At 35.7% G+C, this 27,385-nt stretch overlaps 1 protein-coding gene across 16 annotated transcripts in view; it reads left to right on the forward strand.

Moving 5' to 3' along the window:
* Positions 1–27,385, forward strand: part of RYR2 (ryanodine receptor 2) — a 394,774-nt gene that overhangs the window by 161,979 nt on the left and 205,410 nt on the right. For all 16 annotated transcript variants that reach the window (XM_039567939.1, XM_039567942.1, XM_039567943.1 and 13 more), the window contains 3 exons: positions 10,846–10,945; positions 14,363–14,459; positions 24,777–24,851. In XM_039567939.1, coding sequence (XP_039423873.1) covers positions 10,846–10,945; positions 14,363–14,459; positions 24,777–24,851 — 272 coding nt within the window. The remainder of the gene's footprint in view (positions 1–10,845; positions 10,946–14,362; positions 14,460–24,776; positions 24,852–27,385) is intronic.

Below are 27,385 nucleotides of genomic sequence, written 5' to 3' on the forward strand. Positions count from 1 at the left end.
GATTCTTAGGGATGGTGCTGTACAGGGCAGGAAGTTGGACTCAATGATCCTTGTGGGTGCCTTCCAACTCGGGGTATTCTATGATTCTGTGAGATGTGCATATAACATTAAAGTTTATTCTCTATTTTTCATATTTTTTTCTTTTTCTATGAGACATTATTTTTGATTTTTTAAAGTATTTCAGAAAAAAGTGAATAGTTTAATAAGACATCAATTATAAAATCGAAAATATTCTTCCTTCTTTTGGAAACACATAGGAAAATGAGAATATAATTATTAGAATATAATTGTAACTTTTAATTGGAAGCTCAATAACTCATTTTTTGAGTTTTTTGTAATTAGATATTCTGAACACTTTCTGATCATCTTTGCATTTTAAAATTATTTTAAATAACTACTTTTATGAGAATTGTAACTAGATCTAGTGAAAAAACAACTTATTGTGGACTGAATTAATGAGAAATCTAAGTAATGGAAAGGTTTTATTTAAAGACATTGGATTACTTTGAATTGCTGAATTGGGTTGCTGAAGTTGAATTTTGATACAGATTGTGTCTCTGTGTAGGCATGTCCTGGCCTCTAATTAGTAATAATCATCTCAGCCTATTATTTAGACTTTGTGCCTCAGCTGTTGATTCACAAGGCTGTCACATGTACTTTTATATAGCACGAGGCACGATTCTGTCTGCAGAGACTTATTTTCCTTAACATGTGGTGTTAAGGCAGGTACTGCATGTTCCATGCAAAATATCAATGTACTAAAAATAAATAATACTTTCAGTGTAGAGAGAAATAAAACTGTATTGCAGTCTTAAAGAGTTTTATAGCTAGACTGTAATGAATAGTTATTAAGCCTATTTCAGTTATACAGCTCTGGTTTGATGGTTAGATGGAGCAAGGATTCAGCAAATTAATTTTGCTCTTACATGCACTTACACATTTTTATGAACAAATGTTTTTCAAGCCTAGTATAAGATCTAGTAAACTATGTAGCTTCACAATCATAAAAATATTTGTGATTTTGCTACCTATCCAGTAATTATATTAGCATTGTCAATAAAGCAGTGAAGCTTTTATGAAAATTGAAACAGTTGATAAGGAATAAATCAGCAAGTTACCAATAAGTGAATATTTTTCATGAAAGCTGTCTCTCTGTCTTAAAGTGTTTGTCTTAATCCATTTGGCTGTTTACAAAAATAACTTCAAAGGATAGAAGTTTGAAAATATTCACAATTCATTGTTTTCATGTTGAGTGCAGTCTCATGTTGTAGCTGCTATTTTCTACGACTCTTAAAAGAATGGAGCAACTGATACCTTTTACAATAGGACTGTGGAGAGATGAAGTTATTTTTGTGAATCTGCTTCAATACTGAGACCAAATAAGCTCTACTGAATCCAGCTGAGGAATGCTTCTTCTAGGGGAGTGGAATTCCTCATATGGATCTCTTGACAGAAAATAGTGTTCATCAGGATGCTGAGGGTTGAGTGTATGTATGTTACATACTCTATGATTAAAATCTTAGTAAAATGTAAGTCCTCCATCAAGTGTTCTGTGTAAATATGCTGTTAGGAATAGGACTGGGATGTCACCTTTGTATATTGCAATATTGCTCTATGTTTTCAAGCAATTTGCTAATTCTTTCTGAATGAAGAAAAATAGGTTAACCATCCTGGGGTAAATATGTGCGTGTAAAAATAACGGATGAATAGAGTTCATTCATAGGCCATGGCTTTTTCAAAATGTAGTCAGCTCTTAGTTGAATTTGTATAATGCAAGAGGAGAGAAGAACTATGTCAGCTTCTTAAGTTGGTCTTCCAGTTGTCTGACTGTAGCTTAATTAATTTAACATTGACACTTTATGATCTCAGTGTAGTCAGTAGATTAGTGTTTAGACCTCATTTGATTGGCAACGCTCTTAAGTATTAGGGAAATATCAGGACTTTGCTGTAGCACCCCTTCTCCTCTTTCCACAAAATAAAATATTTTGGGACAATTGACTCTATATTCTCCCCAAAGACTTATCGTTTTTACTTACACTGAACAAGTGCTAAACTGATAGGAAGATCAATGTTAAAATCATAAGCTAAAGGTCCAGAGAGGTGGATTTTGACTTTTGACTTGCAACAATGCCCCAGGGCAAGTCATTAACTTCCTCTGACTCTTGCTGTTTGCCTAGACAACGGGATTTTGGATCCTTATTATCCTGTGTAACATTTCTGAGGAAAAGCACTTACATAAGTGCTTGTGGCATTATATAATGTGTGAGCTGCTCTATTGACAAATACTTCAGAGAGGGAACTTGGCTCTGCTGAGCCCTGTTAGCACAGAGCAAATAGATGTTCTGCTATAAATATTGCCACCATTTAAGTTCAAGCCAGAGTTGCTATGTTTCTTTTCTTGAGGCAGTACAGCCTGATAAAGTACAGATGTAATATTTCTAGCATATTTCCCCAACTTATGCATAATAGTATCTAGCACTGGGGTTTGCCTATGCCTCTTATTAACTACATCTCTTGACTGCTTTCAATATTGCCAATTTTCAATAATTTAGAAGTTCAATTAATTGCAATTTCCTTCAAATTCATGAAGTCTCTGAATAACTTTTAAACATAATTTAAGAAAAATAATTTGACATAAAGTTGAAATACAAAATGCATAAATAAAGATAAAACTGAAAATTGTCATCCATCAGATCGGTATTGTTCTGGCTGAGAAGTCAGGAAAGAGGGAAACCCTCCCAACATTGAATCTACAGTGCACAGATTTCAGTATAATGCAACAGTGGTGTATAACCTGAGATTTATGTATAGTTACTGAGTTACTGTCTCAGTGACTGCAATGCTGACCTGCAGCTGCATTATGCAGATCTGTGAAGAAGCCTTGACACTTATTTGATTGAAATGATCTTTTTTTTTTTTTTTTTGACTGCTGAAAACTAACAAGAAACTAATCGGGAACTTTTCTTTGACATGTAAACTTTTCCTTGAAGATTTTTATCATGGTTAAGTGATGGCAGAATTCCCTTTCAAAAATAATAGCATCCAAATTAGATCAAACTATTTTAAAGGTGGAGCTGATACATGCCATTACTCCTGGACAGGAGGACAGGTTCCTCAGTATTGCAAAGGCACTGCCTCTGTATCCTCTTGCATCAAATATATTATTGATTTTCAGCTCCTAGTTTTATTTCTTTTATTTATTATCATATGCTTGGAGCAGCTTCTAAATATCTGTATAATTTCTTGGTGCAGTAGTATCAGGGAACACAGAAGTGTGTGAGCCTTTTTTTTGAATGTAAAAAAAAAATTATTCTTCCCTTTCATTATTATTTCTAAAAGTATAAAATTCAGTATTGGACTTTACTTTCTTCTGTGTAGATTCACAAGTCCATGATTTCTCTTTATTGAAAAATTATGAAAAAGGTTTTTTTAAAGAATAATTTTAATCTGCATAAGCAAACCTGGAATTAGTGGAACCAAGGTAGTGTTGAGCTGCTCTGTTACACTGATCATAATGCAGTTCCCATGGAGTCTTTATACAATGATTTGAAATGTTATTGTGGAGGCTGGTAGGACTTTCCAATAATTAAGGCTGTCAAGCTGCTCTGCCTTATGGAGTCCTGCTTCCAAGTACTTATAATCAAGTGCATGTGATGTAAAAAAAATCATTTACTAGAATTAGTAGCATCTATTTCTGTTTTTTTCCCCCTTTTTTTTTTAATCAGTGTGAGATAATTTTTTTATTTCATCCAGAAGAGGTCAGATGTTATTGAGCTCAAAGACAGGGAAGAAAAAAATATGTCATTTTCTTGTGTACTTCTCAATAATTTATGAAAGAACAAAAGCAAAACCAAAAATGAAACAAAAAAAACCCCAAACAAAAAAAAAAAACCCAAGAAAAGGAATAAAAAGGCAATAAGCCTCTCCCTGGTTAAACTTAGTAAAGAAACGTTCTCTTAAAACAATGGAGCTTGATCATAACCAGGGAAGAGTGTTTAAATTTTCTTTGAGTAGCTAAAAGTCTGATGACTTTTTCTATTTTACATAAGCTAGCACCTCCTGTGTGTTAGTGAACTGTTTAAACTCCCTCTACAGTGAATAATTAAATACATGCCAGCCCTGGTGGGAGCAGATATTCCTTGAAATGGATTGCTCAAGGCAGGAATGAAGCCAGGCACTGTATTGACAGCCGAGAACTCAGTGTTGTGTGTGCTGCCGGTGATCTCCTGTCATTTAAGATATGTGGAGGAAGAAGCTGTGACAAGGTAGAAGGAACAAAAGGCAGGTGATGTATCAGCGACAGGAGTGGGACTGAATTGGGAAGGAGGGAAACTGAGTGGGACTTAATGAGTGGCTGAAAAGATTGTCAACTGAAGGCAGGCAGCCAGTAATGGACTAACAAATTGTCTGGGACAAGAAGCTGGTGACAAGGGAAGAGAAGGCATCCGCTGATTAAAGTGGTGTTCAACATTTAGGACAGAAAAACTGTGTGGTTTTGGCAGGGAGAATTGATAGAAGAGCAAGTGGAGTGAGACTGGCAATGAAGGATGTCAAGAGAGAGGAGTGGGCTTTCTGGGGAGAACTAAACTGCTGGACAAAGACCCAGAGAGAAGAAAGTCTGAGGCCAATAAATGAAAAAAGAATTGAGGGTTAGGAGTTATGGTGAGTTTCTGGAGAGAAGTCTAATGCTGGCTGACATGTGAGGAAGAGTTTAAGCAAGAAAAAAAAGCTAAAAGACCCCACTTAGGCTTCGTAGATCTAAGGAGAACCTTTTGAAGCAGGAGGAGGTCCTAATTCTGGGTGATAAGGTGAGCAGTAATTAGGTCAGGAAGCTGGTTTGGCTAGATGAGAGACGTAGAATCACAGATTCTATGTTTGGGTTGGAAGGGGCCTGGAAGATCATCTTGTTCCAACCTCCCAGCCATGGGCAGGTTCACCTTCCACTAGAGCAGGTTGCTCAGGGCCCCATCCAACTTGGCCTTGAACACTGCTGGGGATGGGGCAGCCCCAGTCTCTCTGGACAACCTGTGCCAGTGCTTCACCACTCTTGCAGGGAAGAATTTCTAGTGAGACTGGGGTAAAGATTTGGAAGGGAAAAGAGTGGTAGAGACCTGGAGCAATTAGGGTAGATAACTACTACCAGCAACTATGCAGGAAACCCATTGTATTATGGCACAGCAGTCACATGTGGTATGTTGACAGCCAATTCCTGCCATGATTTTTATAGTAGGATAAGAAGGTGATGTCTAAAAACTGGTTTTCAAGTTACGCACATGAACAACAGGTAGAAAACCGTAATCGTGGAATTTCTTTTTACCTTTTTTTTTTTTTTAATTTAGGAAAACTACATGTAAATGATAACACAAAATAATTTTCTTAAATTTTAAAAAATCACAGGCATGCAAAAATGCAAAAATTATGGTACTGGTATATTTTTATGAAATCTCCTAAGCATACAGCCACACTGTTTTTTCTTGGAATGCTCTTTCAGTGATGATAAAAGTTCAGTGGATATGTCAGGGCTGTGTACTAGGGAAGCTGTGGTATGAAGCAACTTTGAAGATGAAATTTTGAGCTGGGAATTGCATTTGGAGGATTGGTGATATGATGGTTAAGTATTTTCCTGGAGAATTAGATTCTGTACCAGACTCTGCTGTGAAATTTGCTGAGTAGACGATCTTGTATACTTGCTTTGAAAAGGTCGCTACTCATCCCTTACTGGGAATATTCCTTATTGGAGTTGTGTCTCCTGCATCTCCTCCTTTTATTAGGGGTTGAAACCTCAGAGTTACTCAGTCTTGATAACTGCAACTGAGGCGAATGTAAGACATGCCTTGACCAATAAACTACATATGATGCAGTCACCTCAACTTGGGCATCCTAGATTAGTGAAAGTTTCTTAGTTTAATCTCTGTACCTCCCTTCCCCAATGGAAAATGGGCTACTTCTATAATACTACTTCTTTGAGAAAATTAATTCATTAATATTTGTTATGTTTTGTGAAATAATTTTGAAATAATTGTGAAAAACTGTAATTGGTGCAAGAGAAAAGCCTATGAGGAAATTATTAATTCTCTTTTCAAACCTTGGAAGAATTGACTATATTGAATAAAGCATGAGGCTGCAGACTGAAGATTGAGGGGAAAGCCAAGCACTGAGCAGCTGTTGACCAACTGAGCTCCATTATCCTGTATATACAATTAGGTAGCACATGTGCAAAAAATAGTATCATGCCATTGAAGACTGTAGAGTGATGTGTTCACTAGAAGCCATTCTTTGTCCATAGGGTACTTAGTTTGACATTTCCTAACTTTTGATGCTTGCTTCTGTAAAATTAATACTTTGCTAATGAAAGCTCTTGTGACTAATCATGCAAAGTGATCATAATTTAGAAGCATAGTAGCTGATGTGCTTCAGGCTTTTCATGATACAGTGCAGAAGGACAGCTATTATAAAGAGGGGGAATGCAAACTACCCCCTTCTACCCTCTGTGGGTCCCTTATGCTTTCCTGCCCTGCATCTGCAATTACCCATGCTCAGCTAAGCGGTAGCGGAGTAGCTGGTTTGTTGTAATGGTAAATTTCTGAGTATCTGTGGGTTTTAGCTTCTACTCTCCCTTTACTGATGGTAAATTTATGCTGAGTGAAGGAGTTGGAATTGATTAGTATATTGCTGAAATTCTCTTTCTGTATCAATGAAAAAATTCACTTTGCTCTTGGGTTTGCGGACCAACTGTTTAAATCACTCTGAAGAAATGCAAAGAAAACAGGATTTTTTAGTACTTTAAACCCTTTGAAAATTTCCTGGGCTTTGCCTACTATGGATCAAAATTTAGAAAATAATTTTTTGTTCAATAGTGTAAGTTTACCCATTTTTATGCAAACTTTTTCAAAGCGTTCATAGATGTTTCAATGAATATAAATATATTGCCACTATAAGACACAAGCACAAACCCCTAATTCTGTAAAAATTTTACAAAGATGCAGTTATTATTATGTTAGTTCTGTCCAATATCTCCCTTCCTTGTGAATAAATATTGGTATTTGTTTTGACTGTTTCAATATAATACTCTGTTACAGAATACTTTTTCAATGACTCAGGTAATAAATTTGAATAGAAATGACATAAGTGGGAAGTTAACAAGTGGTTTTGTTTCTAGAGACTGTGTATTTAGTTTAACCTTGATTTTTTACTGAAGTTTGCTAATTCATTGGGTTTTGGATGCAAAATGTTTTTCCCTTCCTAATTAAAAAAAAAGAAAAGAGAAAAAAAAGGAAAAGGAGTATAATTTGTTTTGTTTTGGTACATTTTTGGTTTTCTTTAGTTGTAGTTGCAAGTACATTCTTGTGTACCTGTTACGGGAATGGTGTCTGTTCAAGATTTGGAACATCTCAGGGGTTCTTGGGTCACTTGAGGATAGGTGCCTAATTGTTTGAAACTGCTTTTCTGTTGGGATCAGTGTAGTAATTTTAAGTCAGGAAGCAAGGGCTGTCAGAGTCTCTGTGTACAGGAAAGGAAATAGCTTCCATTTATCTCTGCACCAGCTGGTACTAAGAAATCTGAAGGAGTGTGGTTGATGCTATGGTTGTGTAGTACTTAAACATTCTGAGAAGTGCACTGCTTTATACATAGTTTTCAAAATCTTCCAGTAAATAATGTTTATTACTTTTCTTTTGCTATTCTTGCTATTTGAAATGGCCTGAGATTGAAGGCTGAGTTATCAAACTGCAGATGAAAATAGATATTGCTAGATAAACTGGCAATATTGACACACCTTAGCCAAGAGGAAGCCTGAAGCAAAAGTTTTCCTTTCTTTACATTTTTGTCTTTTGACATACACACATTTTGGAGAAGAGAAACTTTCATGCAGACTGTGAAATTTAAAATGTATCATTGAGTTATTCAGAGCTCTTGTAAATGCAGCTATGCTGCAGCAATCACTGCTAAAGGGTTCTTGTGGAAATTAACATCTGATTCCTAAGCACTTCAGTGAGCTTAAATACACTGTGTTCTTTTTGAAGACCTAGGGACAGAGTTATGATTATGTTACTTTGCTGCAGAGCAGTATAGAGTTTACAATATGCCATTACATTCAGTTGGGAAACCTGCAGTATTCTCAGAGATGAGTCTTGGAGTTTATCCTTGACATAAACTGCCTGTGGACTGTACTGTTAACCCATATTCATAAAATACCATGATTTAAATCTGAGAAGAGATAAAAGCCCTGTTGCAGGTTAAATGCTGGTTTAGGAGATTATCAGTCTAACAGTAGGGAAGACAAATCTAGCTTTTTGCTTGAACCTGGACACTGGTGCAGGAAATACATTACTTGGTTGAGACAACCTGCCTGTAGTGGGGAAGACCCATATGAAGATCAGAATAGACAGCAGGATTCCTGAACCAAACATATTCCTGCTTTCCAAACATTACTACATACCCAAAAGACGTGCTATGCATGTGGTCCTCATCAATGATGGCAACCTTCCACTTCTGCCAGATGCACTGATACACCAGGTAAAAAATATCTGTGTAGTATGTATGAAGACTGTTCAGCACCAGTGTCAGTGTCATGTCCACATCCTAGACATCACGTACGGAACTTGTTTCATTTTGATGCCTTTATTGTGCTGAAAATGCAAAACCAATAAAGTCCAGTAAGTTACAGACAGAGAGCAGATTGCTTTAAAACAACATTGAGATTGTTAAAGTGTAGCACTAAAAACTTGGGCAATGCCAGGATAAATACTGGCATCTCTAATCTTTTGGGATTTTTTCAATACATTTGATATAATTGAATCCTTGGATATCCGTTAACAGGATATTTTCTCTACATGGTCAAAGCTTCCTTTTATTGTTTTCTATGAATTGTTCTAGGGAGTGAACACCATAGTTTATGTAATTGTAAATGGTAGGAACCCCTGCTGTCAGTTGTAAATTTAAGGATGCTGCAACGAATCTAGGGAAGTGAGGATAAGAAAGGAATTGCAGAATATACTCTGCCTTGGAGATCATATGTTGTATCATTTGAACCATCCTTTTTTAAAGTTATAATTCTCTGGTGACTCACCTTGAGACATCTGGATTATAATCAGAACTGCAACTGGAATCCAATGAATGGATAAAAATTACAGGTGCTCTGAAGAGAGACGTCAGCAATGTATTTTTGTTCAGTGTCCTGTCTATAGAAGTGTAACGCTAATTCAATTGATAGTTCCGTGTTTGAAAATCAGTTAATTAACATGTACAAAACACACAGTTAGAAGAAGTACTCTATTGATGGCAGATATAAATGATGGAGGAGTTCTCCTCCTCTTTTGTCTATCCTGAATGATGTGTTTTCCTCGAAAAGTAATATTCCTGCTTTGGTTGAATTGCTTGTTGTCACTAACTGGATTGGTATTGTGATCTCAGAAGAACCCTAACAAAATTAAGGCCCACAGGGCAAAAATAGAGCTGGAGCTGGGCTGCAGATTCTAATCTCCCATCCTAGTCTGCCATTCACTAAGTTATATACCTACAGTAAGGGAAGAATAAAAGGCAAAGAACTTATTTGTTCATTAATCTTCTCCATTACATGTGCTGAGTGACAGTGGTGCAGCGTAAACACGGCTTTTGTGAGATCTCTTACTTTGCAGGTCATTAGCTGCTATGGGGGCCTTCTAAACGAGCTGATGTGCTATTTCTTGTGCTTTTGTACAGCTAGAAGATATGCAGGTAGGGAGACAGAACTCTGCACATGTCATTGAGAATCTACCCTCTTCTGACCTCCACTGACGTTTTTGTCTTGTGTCCTTAGCTATTTTACCCAGAAGCTCTTAATGTTGGCAACAACATATGGAAACAAAGACCAATACTACTGTATAAATGCAGTTACTGTCCAGAAGTTTAAGATAAAATTCTGATAAAAGTGTATAAATGTTACTGCACTTGAAAAATTATTACCTAGCAAGATAAGCATTATTGTTCAAAACAGCTGCTTGTTCACAGAGTGCTTGGTTCCTTAATCTTATATAAGGTTGTGATGTTTGGCACTGACAATGTATCCATGGAAGTGACTGATGGTGTGGGAGGGTCAAATGATTTTGTATGGATGCAATACAGTATGCTTTGAGATAAGAATTTCTGAGACAATGTCACTGAACTAGTTGGAACTCACACGGAATTCTGAGAAGAGACAACACCTGTTGCACTTACTGCAAAGATCCGCAGCACTGGCAGAAGGTAGGGAGTAACACAGCCAAAGAGCACCCATTGAATGCATAGGTAGGAAGTGAGACTTTCGAGAAAAGACTGTTTCAGTTTTGCTTGGATCTTGAAAACTTTGTTCAAGAATATGTTTTGTGAACTGTCTTAAGTGACTTACAAAGTCAGTAGTTTGTTTACATAATTTCTTTGACCTAACGGCAGTTTTAGGAAACCAGTGGCCTGCAAAAAATATTCAAGTGGCAAGTTAGACTCGAAATACAGATTAAGGTGATATCCCGATATTCAAACTTCATGGAAATTCTCATTGTGTGTCGAAGGAAAACACAAGTATAAGAACCCCACGGCATTTAACAATTGGTTCTTCAGAGTGTTCACTATAGTCTAAGATGCCAAGCAACTGACTCTGACTGTTCTGTACTGTTCCTGTATGTTTTTTTGAGGCAAATAAGCTTTACTATTCTAGCTTTATTTCTAATGTCCCTTGAGGAGTACCCAGGTCTAACTTTGTGTTTGCTTATACAGTCAATGGGAACAATTTATGTTTGAAAGAAACAAGAGAATATTTGATACTATTATCGTATACTGTAATGAGATTTTTAACTGACCTCAAATAAAAGCCTCCCTCTTTCCCGGTTCTAGCATCTCTCTTATGGCAATGGTAGCTTACATGTTGATGCAGCCTTCCAGCAGACGCTTTGGAGTGTAGCACCAATCAGTTCAGGAAGTGAAGTTGCCCAAGGTAAGATTGACTCAACTTTAAATATTGAAAGACTGATAGTAAATGAAATACTTTAAAAATCAAATTATTATGCCTATTATCCATATTATTATTATGTGGGAGAGGTTTTCTCCTATGTCAACATTGAATACAATAAAGAAGTAATACAATTGATCTGAAAACAGAGGGAAGGTTATACTCAAAGTAACACTGATAGTTTTCTACATATTTTTGCTGAGTCCTGAATGGCTCATTCAAATCTCATTTTTCTAAAGATATGATAACATTTGTAATATGTTTTTTGAAATGGCTTTTGGTCCTGGTTTAAAATATTATCTCAAATCATTCTGATGTATGCAGTCATGGTTACGTGTTTCTGAGACTGAGTAAAAAATGGCAAGAGGCTTGGAAGCAGGATGTGAAATCCTAAGACTGAAGATGGGAAACGGTTTTATGAGTAACATATGGTTGGAAAGAAAATCATGAGGAGGGTAAAGACAGAAAGAGAACAGCTTTCAAGAATTATTTATTTTATTTAGGAATTAGGGAAGAGTTTTAATGTAGTTTCTGACATTGAAAGGACAAGAATCCCTGAATTTATGCCATACTGGTTCCAAAGCGAAGGAAAGAACAGTGTTTTTCTGAAGTCTGTCACAATGTAAAGCCTAATGATGTCTACTTTCCTGCAGACTGACTGTTTTGAGTGGGTGTTGTAATAGAATTTAAAGAAGGTTAAAGCTGCAGGTCATTTCATTTTGTGTGATTTTTGGATAATATTTTTTAAAGAGGCAATACTATGAAATTTCACATCAATTCTTTTTACTTGGCATATTTTAAAACTCAGTAATGGAATGTTCTTGCAACTTTGCTCATTCAGATTTTAGGGACGGCATTGCCAGCATCTCTTTTTTTATATAATCATTTATATAGTGTTTTTACATATGAGAATCACTCTGCATGTACACATTCTCTGACATGGTTTATAGTACAAACCATTATTAAAAAATGCTAGTGCATTGCTTGGCAGTGTCCTGAACTTTATGGAGAAAAACTTTCTGTTAATGAGAAGACCTTTTCAGTTTGCTTCTTCCTATTAACTCCATTCTCCTTGTCCTCCCACTGCTGGCAGCACTGTTGTGTCATTCTTGCTAATAATCCAGGCATGGTTTATGTGCTGAGACGCAGATTTGTGGTGTGTCACATCTCTGCCTGGTGAACCTCACTACTGAGACTTGCCTGTCTTTTTGAGAAGCAGAAATCCACAATGACATGGTGTCATATAGTGTACTCATACTCCCAGGAAATTATGTGAAAATGATGTAATATGGTTTTTGCAGCTTTGTGTTTATCTGTGTATGTGCCTGCTCTTTGTTGCTGTGCTTTTCCATTTTCACTTTCTTCAGGTACAGACATTATCTCTGTTAAGATAAGTATGTTTTCTAGAGAAAACAGCTGGCTAGTGTCAGAAAGGATTAGAGCAAGGGCCTTGCTCTTGAAAAAGAGGCAACAGTTCCCATAATCAAGGTAGTCCTGTGGTGAAGGGAGAGTGAATATCACACTTAGTGTGTGAGGCCTTTCATCTATGTCCTCAGTAAAATGGTAGCCAAGCCAGAGAAAATTACCTCAAAAAGGAAGAAGGAAATAAACCTATTTTTTTTATTATCTGCAAAATGCTTTTTCATATTAATAAATAAAATATTAATATATTGGAATAACTGCATTACAATACCCTCTCTTAATCAAAACTTTTCATTAAAAATAGATTAATTAATTAAACTATTCAGTTAAATAAAATTATTTTGAAGTGAAAATAATGAATAATTAGTCTATAAGATGAACTAGGATATTAGAGGTAGTTCAAAGAAAATAATTTATTTTTACATGCATATCTGTAAAATTGGCTTATGCAGAAGTCAATTTATTGTTTAAGTAAAAACAGAGTTTAGAGTCAAATCAAGTAATTCTGCTAATTCTGTGTGATGAAGTAGATGGGGGTCACTTAAAAAACAAATTACAGAGTTATATTGACACAGGTCCATGTAAAAATTAATGTATATAACAACAGTTACCTGGGCATACACTGCTGTGTCAAGATCAAGAATTTAAAAAATCAGCGCTAAAATTTGCCACATAAATACCAACTTTATACCGATTTTAAAGGTTTAACAATATATATCCTGAAATATTACCTGATATATTCAGGAAAAAAAATTCATGTAGCTTCAAAATAAACTTGTTAAATGCGTGCAGTGTGACTGAAGGGTCTCCAACAGCATTTACCAGTACAGATCTGTCTTACTTCACAGCATTACTTATTAACATAGACATTGCTTCAAAATATAATTTCAGGTATAATTTTTGAAACACCTTGTTGCTATAACACTAAACCCAAGGAATTATGTTATGGCATCCTGCTCAAATGTACAATTTGATATTAACTGTTTTTAGCAAGAAGGGAAGGTGAGTTTAGGACACAAAGAAGTGTTTACATTTAGCTTGTCAGGCTGAAAAAATACCATTGAATTGTGCTTAAAACCTACCAGGTTTTAGTATTCCTCAGTTGCTTGGTTATAATACAATATTTGTGGAATAACATAAAATCATATTTCCTTTTAATGTCACATCTCTACTGCAAAAATACTGATGAAAAAACATCTATTTTGTTAACATCTTTACTGATTAGAATTATGGCCTTATTTTCAGCTTCTGGCTGCAAAGTCCTGGCACTTCGAATATTGTAATGCTATGTGTATGGTCTGTGCCTTAGTTTGTGAACACACACACACCTGTACACTGTAAAGCCAAGTGTTTGGCTGTGAACCTGCACTTGCAGTGGAGGTGTTTGCAGTATGGGAGTTTCCCTTTGGAGTCCAAATAAATAATGATTATTGGTTTTGGGTTTTCTATCAAGCAGAACGTAGAATGGATCTTCCCAGAAGTTTTTCTCACAGAAAACTTCCAAATACTCCAAAAAGGGCTTTAAAAATAATGAACTAGCTAAATCAGTCCTTTTTTTTTTGGGAGAATATTAACTGGAATGCTTATCTTAAATAAAATGAAAAGTGAGTAGGTAAGATGGAAGAGTTTCCCATTTTTTCTGTTGTAATCTGGGAGAGGAGTACTTGTTTCCTTGTTTCGGTTGGCTCAGTCTTTTCTTAGTTGTGGTGGCTATGTAGAATCCCCTGCCTGTGGCTCCTCTTTATCCTGATTCATCCTTACCTACCTGCTAACTTGGAACTTTTCTCACTTGGCAGTGTTCAACTGGCTCCCCAGGGTATGAGATATCTTCCCCCTTCTTCTGACTCATTTTTAAAAGTAACATAAAATGCCAACAGAAAAAACCGAAATCAACCTGATAATATTTATTACAGTTTGAACTGTAGTTTTGTGTGTTGCTGTGTTTAGAGAAATGCACTCGGTTTTCTCCCTTTATTCAAGGATACCTGATAGGAGGGGATGTTCTGAGGTTATTGCATGGTCACATGGATGAATGTTTGACAGTCCCTTCGGGTGAACATGGAGAAGAACAAAGAAGGTAGGTTTCCAGCCTATAAAGAATAATAGTAATGAATGTTGCTGAATCAGAATATAAGTGATAGTACAATTGTTTGAAAGATATTGTGATGAGATTTATTACTCGTAAGAATGAATATTGTTGAGATAAACTTTGGACATGAGCCTTTTGTATTTTCTTTTCAGTATTGTTAAAGTCTGGTTTCACTTACCAGATGTAAAAGCAGTTATGATTTTTGATAATTTATTTCCATTTTTACTGATTTAAAAGCACTGTGAATTAAATGTGTTGGGTTTTTTTATTGCTGTTTTTTTCTGTAATTACAAAAAATTCTTTAGGACAGGAATGTAAGAATACTGCCCAATCCTTCAACTAATCTGGGAATTAATCTCAGTTCTACCTGTCATGGCAGTCTAGAATTTAATTTATGCTTATTTTCTTGACTCAAGGAATCCTAGAATGGAAGTAGAGAAGTGATGACAACTTGGTATGTGTCTCTCTCTGTTAACTAAAAAATCCAAATAGCGAGAAGACTGTTCCTGTAAGTGGCATGTCTCAGTGGAGGGATTGCATCAGCCCTCTTTACTTGCTCTAATAAAATATGCCCTAAACTTGTTTTCGGTAAGGTAGTGTCATATAATTTATTTCTACCTTCAGACTAAATGCTAAATGTTGCTAAATGGTATTTTGGAATAGTTTGTTTAATGCAGCATATAGGGTAGCTTCATCTCCGTGACAAAGGAAGTGCCATTCATTAACTCACTCATCAAAATGAGGTTCCTTGCTTTGCAAATAGAAATGTGTTTTTTATTTTATTTATTCTCATTTGTACAGGTAAGGAGAAGACTCTGGAAGCTCTCATAGAAAAAAATCTATGAATTTTTAAATGTTAATGAGAAAAACCTCAGAGTTTTCTTATACAGATGGTGACCAACACTTCATGGATATTTCTCATTTTCAGACAAGGGAATAGTTTTTGAATGCAGAAGATTGTTCAAAATGCTGATACTTAAAATGTGATCAGTTCAGGTTTTAATTTTAGTCACCATGTGAGAGTCATAACAGCTTGATCACAGCTATTATTATCCTCAGCCTGGAAGTGAAAAAAAAATTAGGGCGATAAATAAATAGGATCCTATAGTGTTTGCTCTTACTTCAATCTAAATCCTGCAAAATTCCTTTCAAAAATGCAGTTGTAGTGTAACTTCAGATTTATAGATTGATCAAACACTTCAGAAATGAATTTCAGTCCTTAAAAACACACTAAAAATCTCTTTTCTACAAGACTAAGATCATATGTAAAACACAGTGACAGAGTGTGAAGCTGCAAATTAAGAAAAAAATTGATTTGACCTGCTTATGCATTCACATGATGCATCTTTCTGTCCTATAACATGGGAAGAATATTATAAGGTTAATTTCTTAATCTGCAGAGCAGTGCTTGTAAACAAATCAGATAACTGTATTTCTTTCTGTGGTGTCTGCTGTGTTCTGTATTTCTTTCTGCCTTCCCCATACCTGTCTAAAACCCCCAAAGAAGCAGAGGTAGTAGGCAACAAATAGTATGTGTCTTTGTCTTTATTTTTCCTGACATCAATACTGAGAAACATTGCTTCTTAGTGCCTGATAGAAGCAGATTTGATCTTCTGAAATGTACTGTTATTCAGGAACTTTCTTTGATAAACAAGCAAAATAAAAATAAGTTTGTTTTTTTTTCCATAATCTCCTTTCTGAAGTTTTTCTATTTTTCTGAAATATTTTGAAGTATTTTTTACTAATAAACCTAGAACACAATCTATAGTTACTTTTAACTATAAGGAGTTATTTATAATCGCTCTGTGACCCACATTTTCTTCTCTTGAATTATTATTAAATTTAGTGATTGCTTAAAGTATCTATACTTCATCCCTAATTAGGACTGTTGCCTTTTCAAAAAAATTCAAAATAATTCCTTTCAGTTTTCAATATGCATGCATACATCATTTTCATGGTTGTGATTCAACATTTGACAGAATTATATTTAAAAATATGGGTAATTTTGGCAGGTAGGAAATTTTAAGAAAAATTATTTTGTCTTTTAGTTCTGTAACTTTTGCACGTGAGGCATACTAAGGTGTGATATATTTGAAGTACAATAATTCCATATTATCCTGTTGTTACCTTTTGAAGTAGTCTGGTGATAGATTATTGTGATTTTGTTTGGTTTGCTTTGTTCCAGCATATACCTGAAGAGCAGGTCTGCTGTGCAGAATGGCAGCATAAACGAGCACTGAGAAATACCATTCCTGTTATGACTCATTAATTCCTCTATCTCATTTTTATTTTTCTGCAGAGGTCTCCTCTTTATGCCTTTTAAAATAAATAAAAGATCAGACAATCCTAAAATAACAGTTTTATTCCATAATGTCACCTGGTATCTATTTCAGGGAATAAATAAATAGTTTAGATGTGAAGTATCCTCCTAGGCAATTTCCAAAAATAACTGTAGTTGTACTCTATTCTTAGAACATTGATACAGTTATATAAATTTTGAGTATAAAAGTGTTTCAAAGAGTACCAGGAGTTCAAAATAAAACACAAATTTTCAAGATGTTTATTCTCTTGTACACATGAGAGTTTATACTCTCACTTTGCACAGTGGAGACCTATGAAGCAGTGACAGGGCAGATACTCTCTTCTTGATTACAGTACCTAACAAAGTTTCCTCTGAGTCAAGGTCATCCAAATCTACACTGGAAGAGACCTAGTACAGTGGCAGAAATAGTAATTTAAAAAGCTTATAAAATTATTTTCTGCATCTCAATTTTTTTCTGAGTCTGTGCTGTGTTTCCTTGCTTAAATGTTAAGCTTCTGTGTCCCTCCATGTGGCCCTTATATTGTGGTACTGTGATACCTAGAGGGTAGGGTGGATTCATTAAATTGTGGAAGAGGGACTTTGCTGTCAAGTCAGAAACTTAACTTTTCCTTAGGAAGCAGTTTCAAGTAGATCCTCTGTGAAGTTGCTTGATTAAGTTTTCTTTGTAATCAAAAAACGTTCTAATTGGAAGCAGCACAAGTCAAGAAGTTTGTGGTAATATGTTGGCTCACTTGATACTGCAGTAGAGGAATATAGTGGTATATTTTTAAAATGCCACAGGCGGGGTGAAAGATACCCTGGTAGTCTTCACTCACTGACCCAGATAAAGAACAAAAAAGGAACTGACAAAGGTCAAGTATGTGCAATTTCACTGAATTAAATATAATTTACTGCATATTCTAGTTAGGTATGTTGCTGGTTAAAGGCAGCTGCTTTAAGCCTTATGCATAGAATCCTTAAACTGTGTTTTTACTCTTCAAAGTGCTTTAGTTATCTCTAGCAAGCTAGACCTAAATTAGCAGAGTGGCTCTTTAAGTCAAATTTCAGAAGCATTTCCAGGTAGATTAAAAAACAGAGGTATAGGCAGATAAGAGAAAGCATAGTTTTATCAGTTTGGTGTTCTTATGGTGGTTACTTTGATTTCCATCTATCTTCAAAGCTGGGGCAAACTTCTGCAGCAGCACAGTAGCTGTGAATCCATATTTACCTTGACTCCTTTTCCTTCAGTGTCTGTCCACATGATTTGTGATCTAGATCCCATCGTATGGGCTGATATAAACAGTTTGTCAGTAGGAATGAGGCAAACCCACCATGGATTCCTTGATTTATGTATGTTTTTTAATTTAAGTAAAGGATTGCATAGCCTTCTTTTCTACCCTTTCCCCTCCAGTTTCTCCCTCCAGGAGAAATTTTTTAATAATTTTTAATACTTCTTTCTTTTTTTAGGGTGGAGGGTTATATATGGTTATCCAGCAGAAGATTTAAATCACTTTTTGTATTACAGGTACCTTGAAATGGTCTTTAGTTTCCTTTGACATCTTTTCCTGTTGAAATTGTGACACTTTTTTTTTCTTAAACCTGTTATTTGGTAATTATAGTATAGAGTATTCACTTTTGAATTTATAATATCAAAGGAATGAATAAATTTATTCTAATTATGGTGGGAGTTGGTATTTAGAGCATGTATACATTAAAGTGCTTCTGTGAAGTTGTTTTCCATTGGTTCACTCTCTGAATTAAAAAAAAAAAATTAAAAACGTTCATAATAAGTTTATCACAATTGAATCAGTCAACAGTCCCCTCCCCCCCTTTCTTTTTGCAATTCAATTAAGTGGACTCGTTTTACATTATTGACATTGTATTATGTGTGTTATTTTTAGTTTCCTGTAGAAATGTCAGCTGGTTATTAGTACAGGCATGACTGTAGAGTTTTGGATTGCTCTCTTGTGTTGAGGGGATTTGTTTTGTGGTTGTTTTTTTGGTTTTTTGTTTGGTTTGGAGGTTTTGTTTGTTTGGTTGGTTTTTTGTTTTTGTTTTTTTCCTGTGGTTTTTTTTTTCCTTAGAAGTCCCCAAAAAAGCTAATGGCAGATAGCAGTAGAAATATGTAATCAAAATTACTTGGTGGGTTTTTGTTTTTTGATTGGGTTGTGGGGCTTGCTCTTTATTATACCACCATCTGTCATATTCTTTTAGAACTTAAATACTTCACAGTAGTAGGGCTCTGATATTCATAGTTCCCAGTCTGGAAAGGAACTATGAGTGTTCCCATTGCAACTAATTTGCATTTTGATTTCCAATATGTGTTTTAAAGTGATGACTGCAGTGCAATTTGGACCCTTCAGAAGTATATCATTATGGAAAGCAATTACCTGTGACAGAGAGAAAAGTGCTCCTGGCTTTTCAAAGTATTGTTTGGGCTGGAGCAGACTCCAATTTCTCAAACCATCCATTCAGAACAGGCCCTCATGAGGGAATGGATAAATGTAGCCTAATTTCAGAAGCAGTTTTACCATTCCTGCCTTTGAGACTTTCTTTGGGTGAAACATATGTTAAGGCTTTTGTAAATTACACTGAACACTTAGTGTTACTCTCAGGGATGGACAGGTTTTTAAAGTGATGGTCAAAATCAGTATGACTTAGCCAATAACAGCTCCTTTTCTATTTTCCATGCCATTCTCTGACACATTTTGTTATGGCATTATGAACTAATGAGGTCTCTTGTACCTCAGAAAGTTTGGGATCTGGCATGTGTGGAGAATGATTTATGACTGAAATGTGAACTCAGAAAGTTTTCAATCAGCATGAGTCAATAACCTTTCCCCTGCACCCAAAACAACCCTTGAGCCTTGAATAGTGATGGCTGTGCTTTTAAAAATTATTTTGAAAACATACATAGAGCTCTTTAGTGACTGATTTTTCAAACTAAAACCAGCCTTGTCTGTCATTGAGAGGAGTGGAAAATTTTCTTTCACCTGAACTTTGACATGTTATTTGGATTTATTAATTTGTGTACGATCCAGGTACACTGTTTTTTTATGGTGGCCTGAGTCATTCTAAGATACTGAAATTTTTTCCATTATTTTCTTGCTGTGGAATTTAGGATTTGCAGGTTCTTCAACCAAGACTACTTCAGCAGTATCGAAACACTGTTATTTAATGTAATTTATTTTAACCTCATTTAATTCCCATTTGTAGTCAGTGAACTTCAGTGAAATGGTTGCCCTCTCTCTGCTGAACAATACTTTAATAAGAATATAAATTCAATAATGGTTCTCCAGGGGGGTTGACACGTGGTACTCTATTTTAAACCTGTGTAATTAATTCATTATTGGAATTCAAGATGATAGGTTCAGATATGGAGCTTTCTTTTTGATGTTTACTGTCGCTTTCCCTCTGCATCCGCTCTTGGAAAGCTGGAGAAGAGCACTGTGAGTGAGCCGGGGAGAGCAGGAGCTGGTCCCGCCGCGGCCGTGGCGCTGTCCCTGGTGCTGCATGGATGCAGGGAGACAAATGCGGTTGCCAGTCCCAGCTCTAGTTTGGATTAAGAGGAATTAAATAGATGAACGACATAGTCGGGAAAAGGATGGTGTTTTAAATGTAACTTACAGTCATATGTCAGACCAAAAAATTACTTCATTACTGTACTAGTTTGAAAATAAACCAGTGGGAGGCACTAAGTCAGAATAACAATTTAATGGAATTTAAAGAAAAGGAAAAAAAGTAAAAGAAAACACTGTCAAACTGACAGAGTCAAGGTACAACCTGACACCCTGTTAGGCAGGGTGGTGGTAGCAGTCTGGTAGAATGGTGGCTGCAGTCCTCTGAAGCAGTGATCCTGTAGTAAAAGAGTCTGCTCTTCCTCAGGAAGTCCAGTGGTGGCTGTGTAGCTCCTGTCCTCTGGAAAGCCAGTGGGAAGGGTTGTCTCTGGTGTTCAGAGTCCCAGATTATATCCACGATGGGATGCTTGGTTCCTCCCTCTGGGTGGAGCATCTCACAATGGGGTAATGAGTCATGAGGCAAAGTGTTGATTAGGCTCATTAACAGAAGATAGTCCGGAGGGAGTTATCTCTGAGTCAGGCGGCAGGACAATGATGGGCCATTAACAGAAAGATAGTCTGGGGGGAGGAGGCAAGGAAACACTGCCCCACCTGGTTTCAACAGCTACTGAGGATGGTAATAGAATACACTGCAACCCGGGACAATTACGCAAAAAAAAATTAACTAGATGAAGTTTTATAATAAAGATTAACTGACAAGTCTCAAAGATTCTGAATTACTTATAGATATTTTATTTTGAAATAAAAGTGGTTAATATCCTTAATACATAAATGTAGAATACATGGATAAAATGATTTGGAAAAAATAGAAAAAAAAGTCACGAATTAATGTTATGGGTATGGCTCTGAAGATACAAGGTATCCCAAGCTTTGAGGAAGACTAACACTCATTGTAGCTTCTTGTCCTCTCTTTTTCTGCTGTTGTTTGTATTTTCCTTATACACTTACATTACTTATAATTTCATAATTAGTTTTTGTAATGTGGAGGTTTTTCTCTACTGTCTGGCAAGTAATGTGCCTCTTCTTTGCACCTTGGAACTCAATTGTTTTTTTGTCCTGTCAATGTAAATCTGTAGTAACTCTTTGATAGAGAATTTTTGTGCTTATTTCATGTCATTCAAAGCAATTTTTCATTTGGCAGTACCAGTACTTGATATGACTTACTAGTGTCAGCTTCAAGAAGGATTCAAACGTTATAAATCATCCTTCCTTTTCAGCACTGAACTGTCATCAGAAGTATATAAAAAGAAATGAGGTGCATCCTATCAAATAATGATATATAGAACAAGTACTAAGGAAGTTGGTTTGAGCAATCTCAGAGCAGTTTACTACATTTATTTTAATGAAAAGAGCTAAAAATGAACTTTCAATTCCTTAGCATAAAAACTTTTGAGATGGTCTGGGTTATGAACTTATTCATCTGCTCTGGGACAATGTGTTCAGCATGCATGCTGTTATGGTAAAGGCAAAGTGATTTGCCCTTCTTTAAAGAAATCTTTTATTCAAAGCCACCTTTTCTTTATCATCTTTTCTGTAGCAAAGACAGCATCTAGTTAAAAACACAAGAGCTTACACCCTACTCTAATGCTTTGCACTAACTTTGTTGTAGCATGTATCTCCTTTCGTGTTTGTACAAAGTCTTGCTGCTCCATCCTTTACTCCAGTCTTCAGGCTTCTCCTTTTGTTTCCCTGTAGGGATGCTTGATCCCTAGCCTCCAGTCACCAGCTCTCTTTCAGTCCCCCTCCAGACTGCTGTCACTTATTCTTCTGCTGAGGCTTTGCTTCTGCCTTTTTGACTTTTGTCCTTAAAGTTCTCTAACTGTCTTTTAGCCTTTACTCCCTCTGTTGCTGCTGTACCTGGACATTCATATGGAACTAAGAGAAAATCCTAGAATCCTTTTTATTTCCTTTGGTAAACAAGTCATACGTTTTCATTTAGGATTTCTTCTCTTTCCCATTTTCTCATCTTTCATGACCATTCTAAGACTGATAGTTCCCCTTGTAAGGGACAGAGAAAGAAAATAATGGATAGACAGTCGCATAAAAGTAAACTGCTTCACCTATGAGAAGCCATTATTTTAAGATGGGAGGATGTTTCGGTGTTTAATGTTACACTGACCTAACAGCTATGTGTAAACAAAAACTATCTTCAAAAGAATAATCAAACTGAGAAACTGTGACACCTTTTGGGCTTCCATTGTGAGAGAGAGCTTCATCCCTGAAAAGTAAAAAGGTACCAACTTAAGAATGAAATGTTCTTACAGATTTAAAACTTTGCTTCAGCCTGATTTTTCATATAATTAATGCCTTGTAAACTGCTGATAAAATTTCATTTTATATTATACAGAATGCAAGTGCAAGGATTCTAAATGCATTTTTGTGAGTGAGGTTCATACTGAAATAAGCCAAGATGTAATCAGAATATTTCAACTTTGAAAAAAACCGACTACCCCTACCCAAGCTACCCAAACAAACAACCCACATCCTCCCACTCCCAAACCAACCAACCAGGGTGACATCTGATCTGTTATTCTTGAGATGTTACAACCTAAATCCAGTCTCGGTCTGTTAGCTGCAGAAGAAGAGTTTGAACAAACACCTGAAGTGCAGAGAGAGTATCTGAACAGAGAAATAGCTGAGTTCAAGGTTGTTTAGCGGTTGCATTTTACTGTACTAATAAAGGTAAATTTCAATAAAAAATAAGTTTGCCTTTGAATTTCATTTCCTTCTGTGAGAGGGAAATGAGAGACTTGCTAATACCTGCCAGCTGCTCCTAGCACCACAACCATTGCAGCAAATGGCTGAGATAATACTTGGAGAAAATAGTGGATATAAGGTCAGAGGGTGAATATTGTACATATTTATGCATCCACCTATAAGTTCTTGCTACATGGAACATGTGCCAGAGTTTTTTATTTATACCTGGGTCATGAATGTTCAGTGTTTCTGATTCTGTAATTGTAGTGAGATGTACTTATTTTGTGTTTGGACTAATTTTTTCTCTTGTATGATTTATCTTCATTCTTTTGCAATGTCTGGAAGTATTTATTTCCATAATACTTTTTACTACATTCCAAGATGAATTTTAGCACATCTATTTTCATGTATGCTTAACAGTACTGAGAAGTATATTCTAACTCTATTTCTTTTGGTTTTGAACTACTTCTTTCAATGCTAGATTTTCGTCTGTGCTAAGCATTCAGTCCTTTTGTATTATATCCACAGGAGGACTTTGAAAGCTAAAGCCTAGTGAGTAGTATGTACTTGATTGCAAAATTGTAGTCGTCAAAAGAATGGGGAATGCCTACAATTTCATTATTAATATTTCCTAAAGTTATGCCGCTGGCTATTTTTGGTGTTGCCTGATCTTGAGTGAAGTTCACAACATTTATTTAGTCCATCAGCTCTTCCAGGATCTATAAAACTAGGCCATTGTTTGGTAGTGCTCCCTGACATGCTTGATCTGATAAGCATAATGACAGCACTCCTTTGCAAAAATGACTCTTTTTCTATTTTCCCAAGGGAAAGGTCTAGGCTGTTAAATTCTGTCAGTGTCATAGGGCAGAAACACAGGCACAGGCAGGGCACAATCCAAAGAATGGCTCCTTAAATTTAGAATGGCAATGCTAACTTAGTGTTTACTTTGAAGTAAAGCAGGGTTATCTGCTCAGACCTTTTGGTGACCGTAAATCTTAACCATTTTGTGCATCCAGTATAGATCACTTACCTGTGTGTAGAATAATGGAGAAAAAACTCACTATCTTTTTTAGGCTTAATTGACTGTTTTCTATAGATACTTAGATTTCTGGTTATGTGCAGGAATTAGAGAGGTCATTACATAGAAAAACTTTTAAATAGGAAGCTGTTAACATCTGGGATGTGTGAAGACTGTGTCGGTGTGGCTGTTGTGGTATCTTGGGTGTTACGCTATTAAAATAATATGCTAAATAGGTTCGTTTTCAAAATTCTGTGTAATAGGTTGCAGTTACTTTAATAGTATAAGTTCTGATAAAACACTACCTTTCCTGGGAGATACATGCAGTGATCACAAATCTTCATCATTGTTTGGTATTTGGTTTTTGTTAGACTCTAGAAATACTGTAATTATCAGGCTATTGATACTGTTTTTCCCTCTGGATTCTTTATCCTTAAAACACTAAGAAAAATATCTAATCAAATGCTGTATAAACCTTGTTAGTATGAATGTCACAATAATGGATGCTAAGGACAATTAAAACAAAATTTAAATAACTAAGTCTGAAGGTTTAGTTGACAAGAGTGGGTTTTGAATCTAATAACCTTTGAATCTGACAAATGCAATAATCTTGTTGACAATCTTAAAATGAGAGATGTGGTTAAATGAACAAACACATATGATGATGAATTATGCTGAACATTTAGTCTGTGCCATTGCTTGGTTTCCAGAACTGTCCATTATGAAGGCGGTGCTGTGTCCATTCATGCTCGTTCCCTTTGGCGACTAGAGACTCTAAGAGTTGCGTAAGTAAAATCTATCTCAGAAAAAGGACATTTGGCAGGACACTTTTTGTACAGTAAGAGTGATCTTATAAAATCAAAATGATAATTATAAATCTGGACAAGTAAAAATAAAATAATCCTTAAAAATGCTTTATATGACTTTCATTAAATATTAAACAAGTTCTTATAGAGAGGGTGTGTGTTTTGATTGGTTTTTGAAGTTGTTATAGCTGTCAGTGAATTCATAATTTACATTTTTAGTACATAAATGACAAAACCAGAACCGGTTTCCTTAAAAAAAAAAAAGACATGTGACACTCCTCCTCCAGCTTGTTTAAGCCATTTGGAAGACTTTAAAATAAAAAATTTACAGAAAAAATTCTATATGCATTATTGGAAGTGTTGGAGTAATAGTAAGGAATTGTGCCTTGTTTGTTAAGGTAATTGCAGTGTAAAATTGCATTTAAATCATATTACAATATGTGCTTGTGATAAAGTTTGTAGTGATGAATAAATGATTGCTTTTCAGAGATTAAATCAGAGCAGCTTATGAAAAGGTTGCACTCCAATGATGCTGTTTTCTCTGTGTGCATTTTATTAATAGGATGACATTAAATGTCAGTGATAGGGCAGTGAGATTTTTCCTTTGGACTAAAATAGACCTTGAGACAGTGACAAAAACAATGAAACTGTGGAAGGAGCTCTGGATTCTTGTTTTCCCCATGGCATTTACTTTCCTAATAAGCAGTAGTGGAGCAACATGGGGATCCAAGAAATGACAGGTTTCTGCTATGACCATCATATATATCACTTTGACAGGCATTGTATACAAATTTTGAAGGTAAACACTTGAACATATATGACTGAAAGAAGTTGCAAGAACTGTCAAAACAATTGTAACAAAGAGAGTGGTAATCTTTCTTTTTAAAAAACATAATTTTCTTACCAGGAAAAAAAGAACTAAATAAAATCCCAAGAATAACACTCTCTCCTACATGTCCCTCACAAACCTATTTTCCTGTATGATATTCTAATTGCTTTATACATTCAGTGCTGAATTGCAGTCCATTACTATTCATGCAAATGCTCCAATTTGTAGCTTTGTGTATGCATGCCTGAAGTACTCAATCAGTTGTAGTCCTTCCCAGAATGACTGCAGATATAATGCTATGCGAATTTTACAAGTTTCTAAAGGAGCAATTTTTTTCTCAGCTCTGTTCATTGGTGGAGAACTCTCATAAAAATTGCCTGGGCAGTCTACATGTACAGATGCCCTTGGGATGCCCTGCCACAGGACACCAAATAATATTGCTCAGCATTGCTTTCTTACCCAAAAGGGTACAGAGTTCATGTTCTCACATTGCAAAAAAATATTTTTAGTAGTCAAAAATGGCTTCACAAGATACATTCTGCTCAAAAAGCTTTTCTTGTAAGTGCACATGAATTGTTATTTTTCCTATCCTGCAGGCATGAACTAGGAGCATGGCTCAGTTATGCTACTTTTTTTTCTTATGGTGTGTAGCTATTGGGTCCTAGAGAAAATTGAATCAGACGAGAGAAAAGGCAGCTCCCCAGCATGACCTGTGGTATGAAAGGTGCAGAACTGATGGATTTTGCCAGACTCGGCAACACAATAGCTGAGATTCATGACCTGACATTTTACTGACTAGAGAAACAGAAGTTATGCTAGAGCACTGGACTCAGATGTCCTTTTGAGGAGTATATGGACTTTGCTGTGCAGAAGACAGAAGAAGATAAATGTATTTCTAAGATAGAAAGCTTCCATATTTCCTTCTACCCCAAAGCTCCCTCAACTTAAACAGAAGAGACTCTTTAGATTACAAAAGAAAATAGTTGAGGGAGGAAACCTTTTTATTTTTCTGTCCTCTTTAAAACCAATGACTAAAAGGGTTTAGAAGTTTAATCACTGAAGTGTAATAAATCCTGTTACAAAACAGAAGCATTTTAAAAACTGTGCTTTGAAAATGTCTGCTGAATTGGTTTTGTATACTTTGCATCCAGTATGGCCAACTCTTAAGAAGACACATTTAAACAAGTGGAATAGGTAAGTGCTTTGACCTGCTACATCTGTGTGTCAGGGAAAATGAAAATGACTTAAATCTGTATAAGTGCTATCTTAAGTGATTTACACATGAATACATACAAAAACATATACATAAAAGCTTGTTATGTTTTTAAATGCTGTATCTAGAATTACCTTAAAGGCAAGTGAGAACATGCAGTAATACAAAATTCTGATACGGGACTAAGTTTATAAGAAGGTTAAGTTCATAAGGATACATTTGTACATTTCATTGATATTATGTGAACATGTCAATAATTTTAAGCTCTTTAAAGCCACAGTAAGCATAGAGGATTTCTAGTATTTGTGGAAGCACAGCAGAACCTTGGCAGTATATCATAACTCAACTATGACGGGCATTTTGCAAGCACAGAATAAATACATGATTTCCTCTCCAAAATGCAGCATTCACGTATATCTGAATTGCAAACTTTTGAAGACATAAAACTGAAGAAAATTTTATGAAGACTAG

The sequence above is a fragment of the Corvus cornix genome, chromosome 3 (genome assembly GCF_000738735.6).
Source record: "Corvus cornix cornix isolate S_Up_H32 chromosome 3, ASM73873v5, whole genome shotgun sequence".
Taxonomy (NCBI): domain Eukaryota; kingdom Metazoa; phylum Chordata; class Aves; order Passeriformes; family Corvidae; genus Corvus; species Corvus cornix.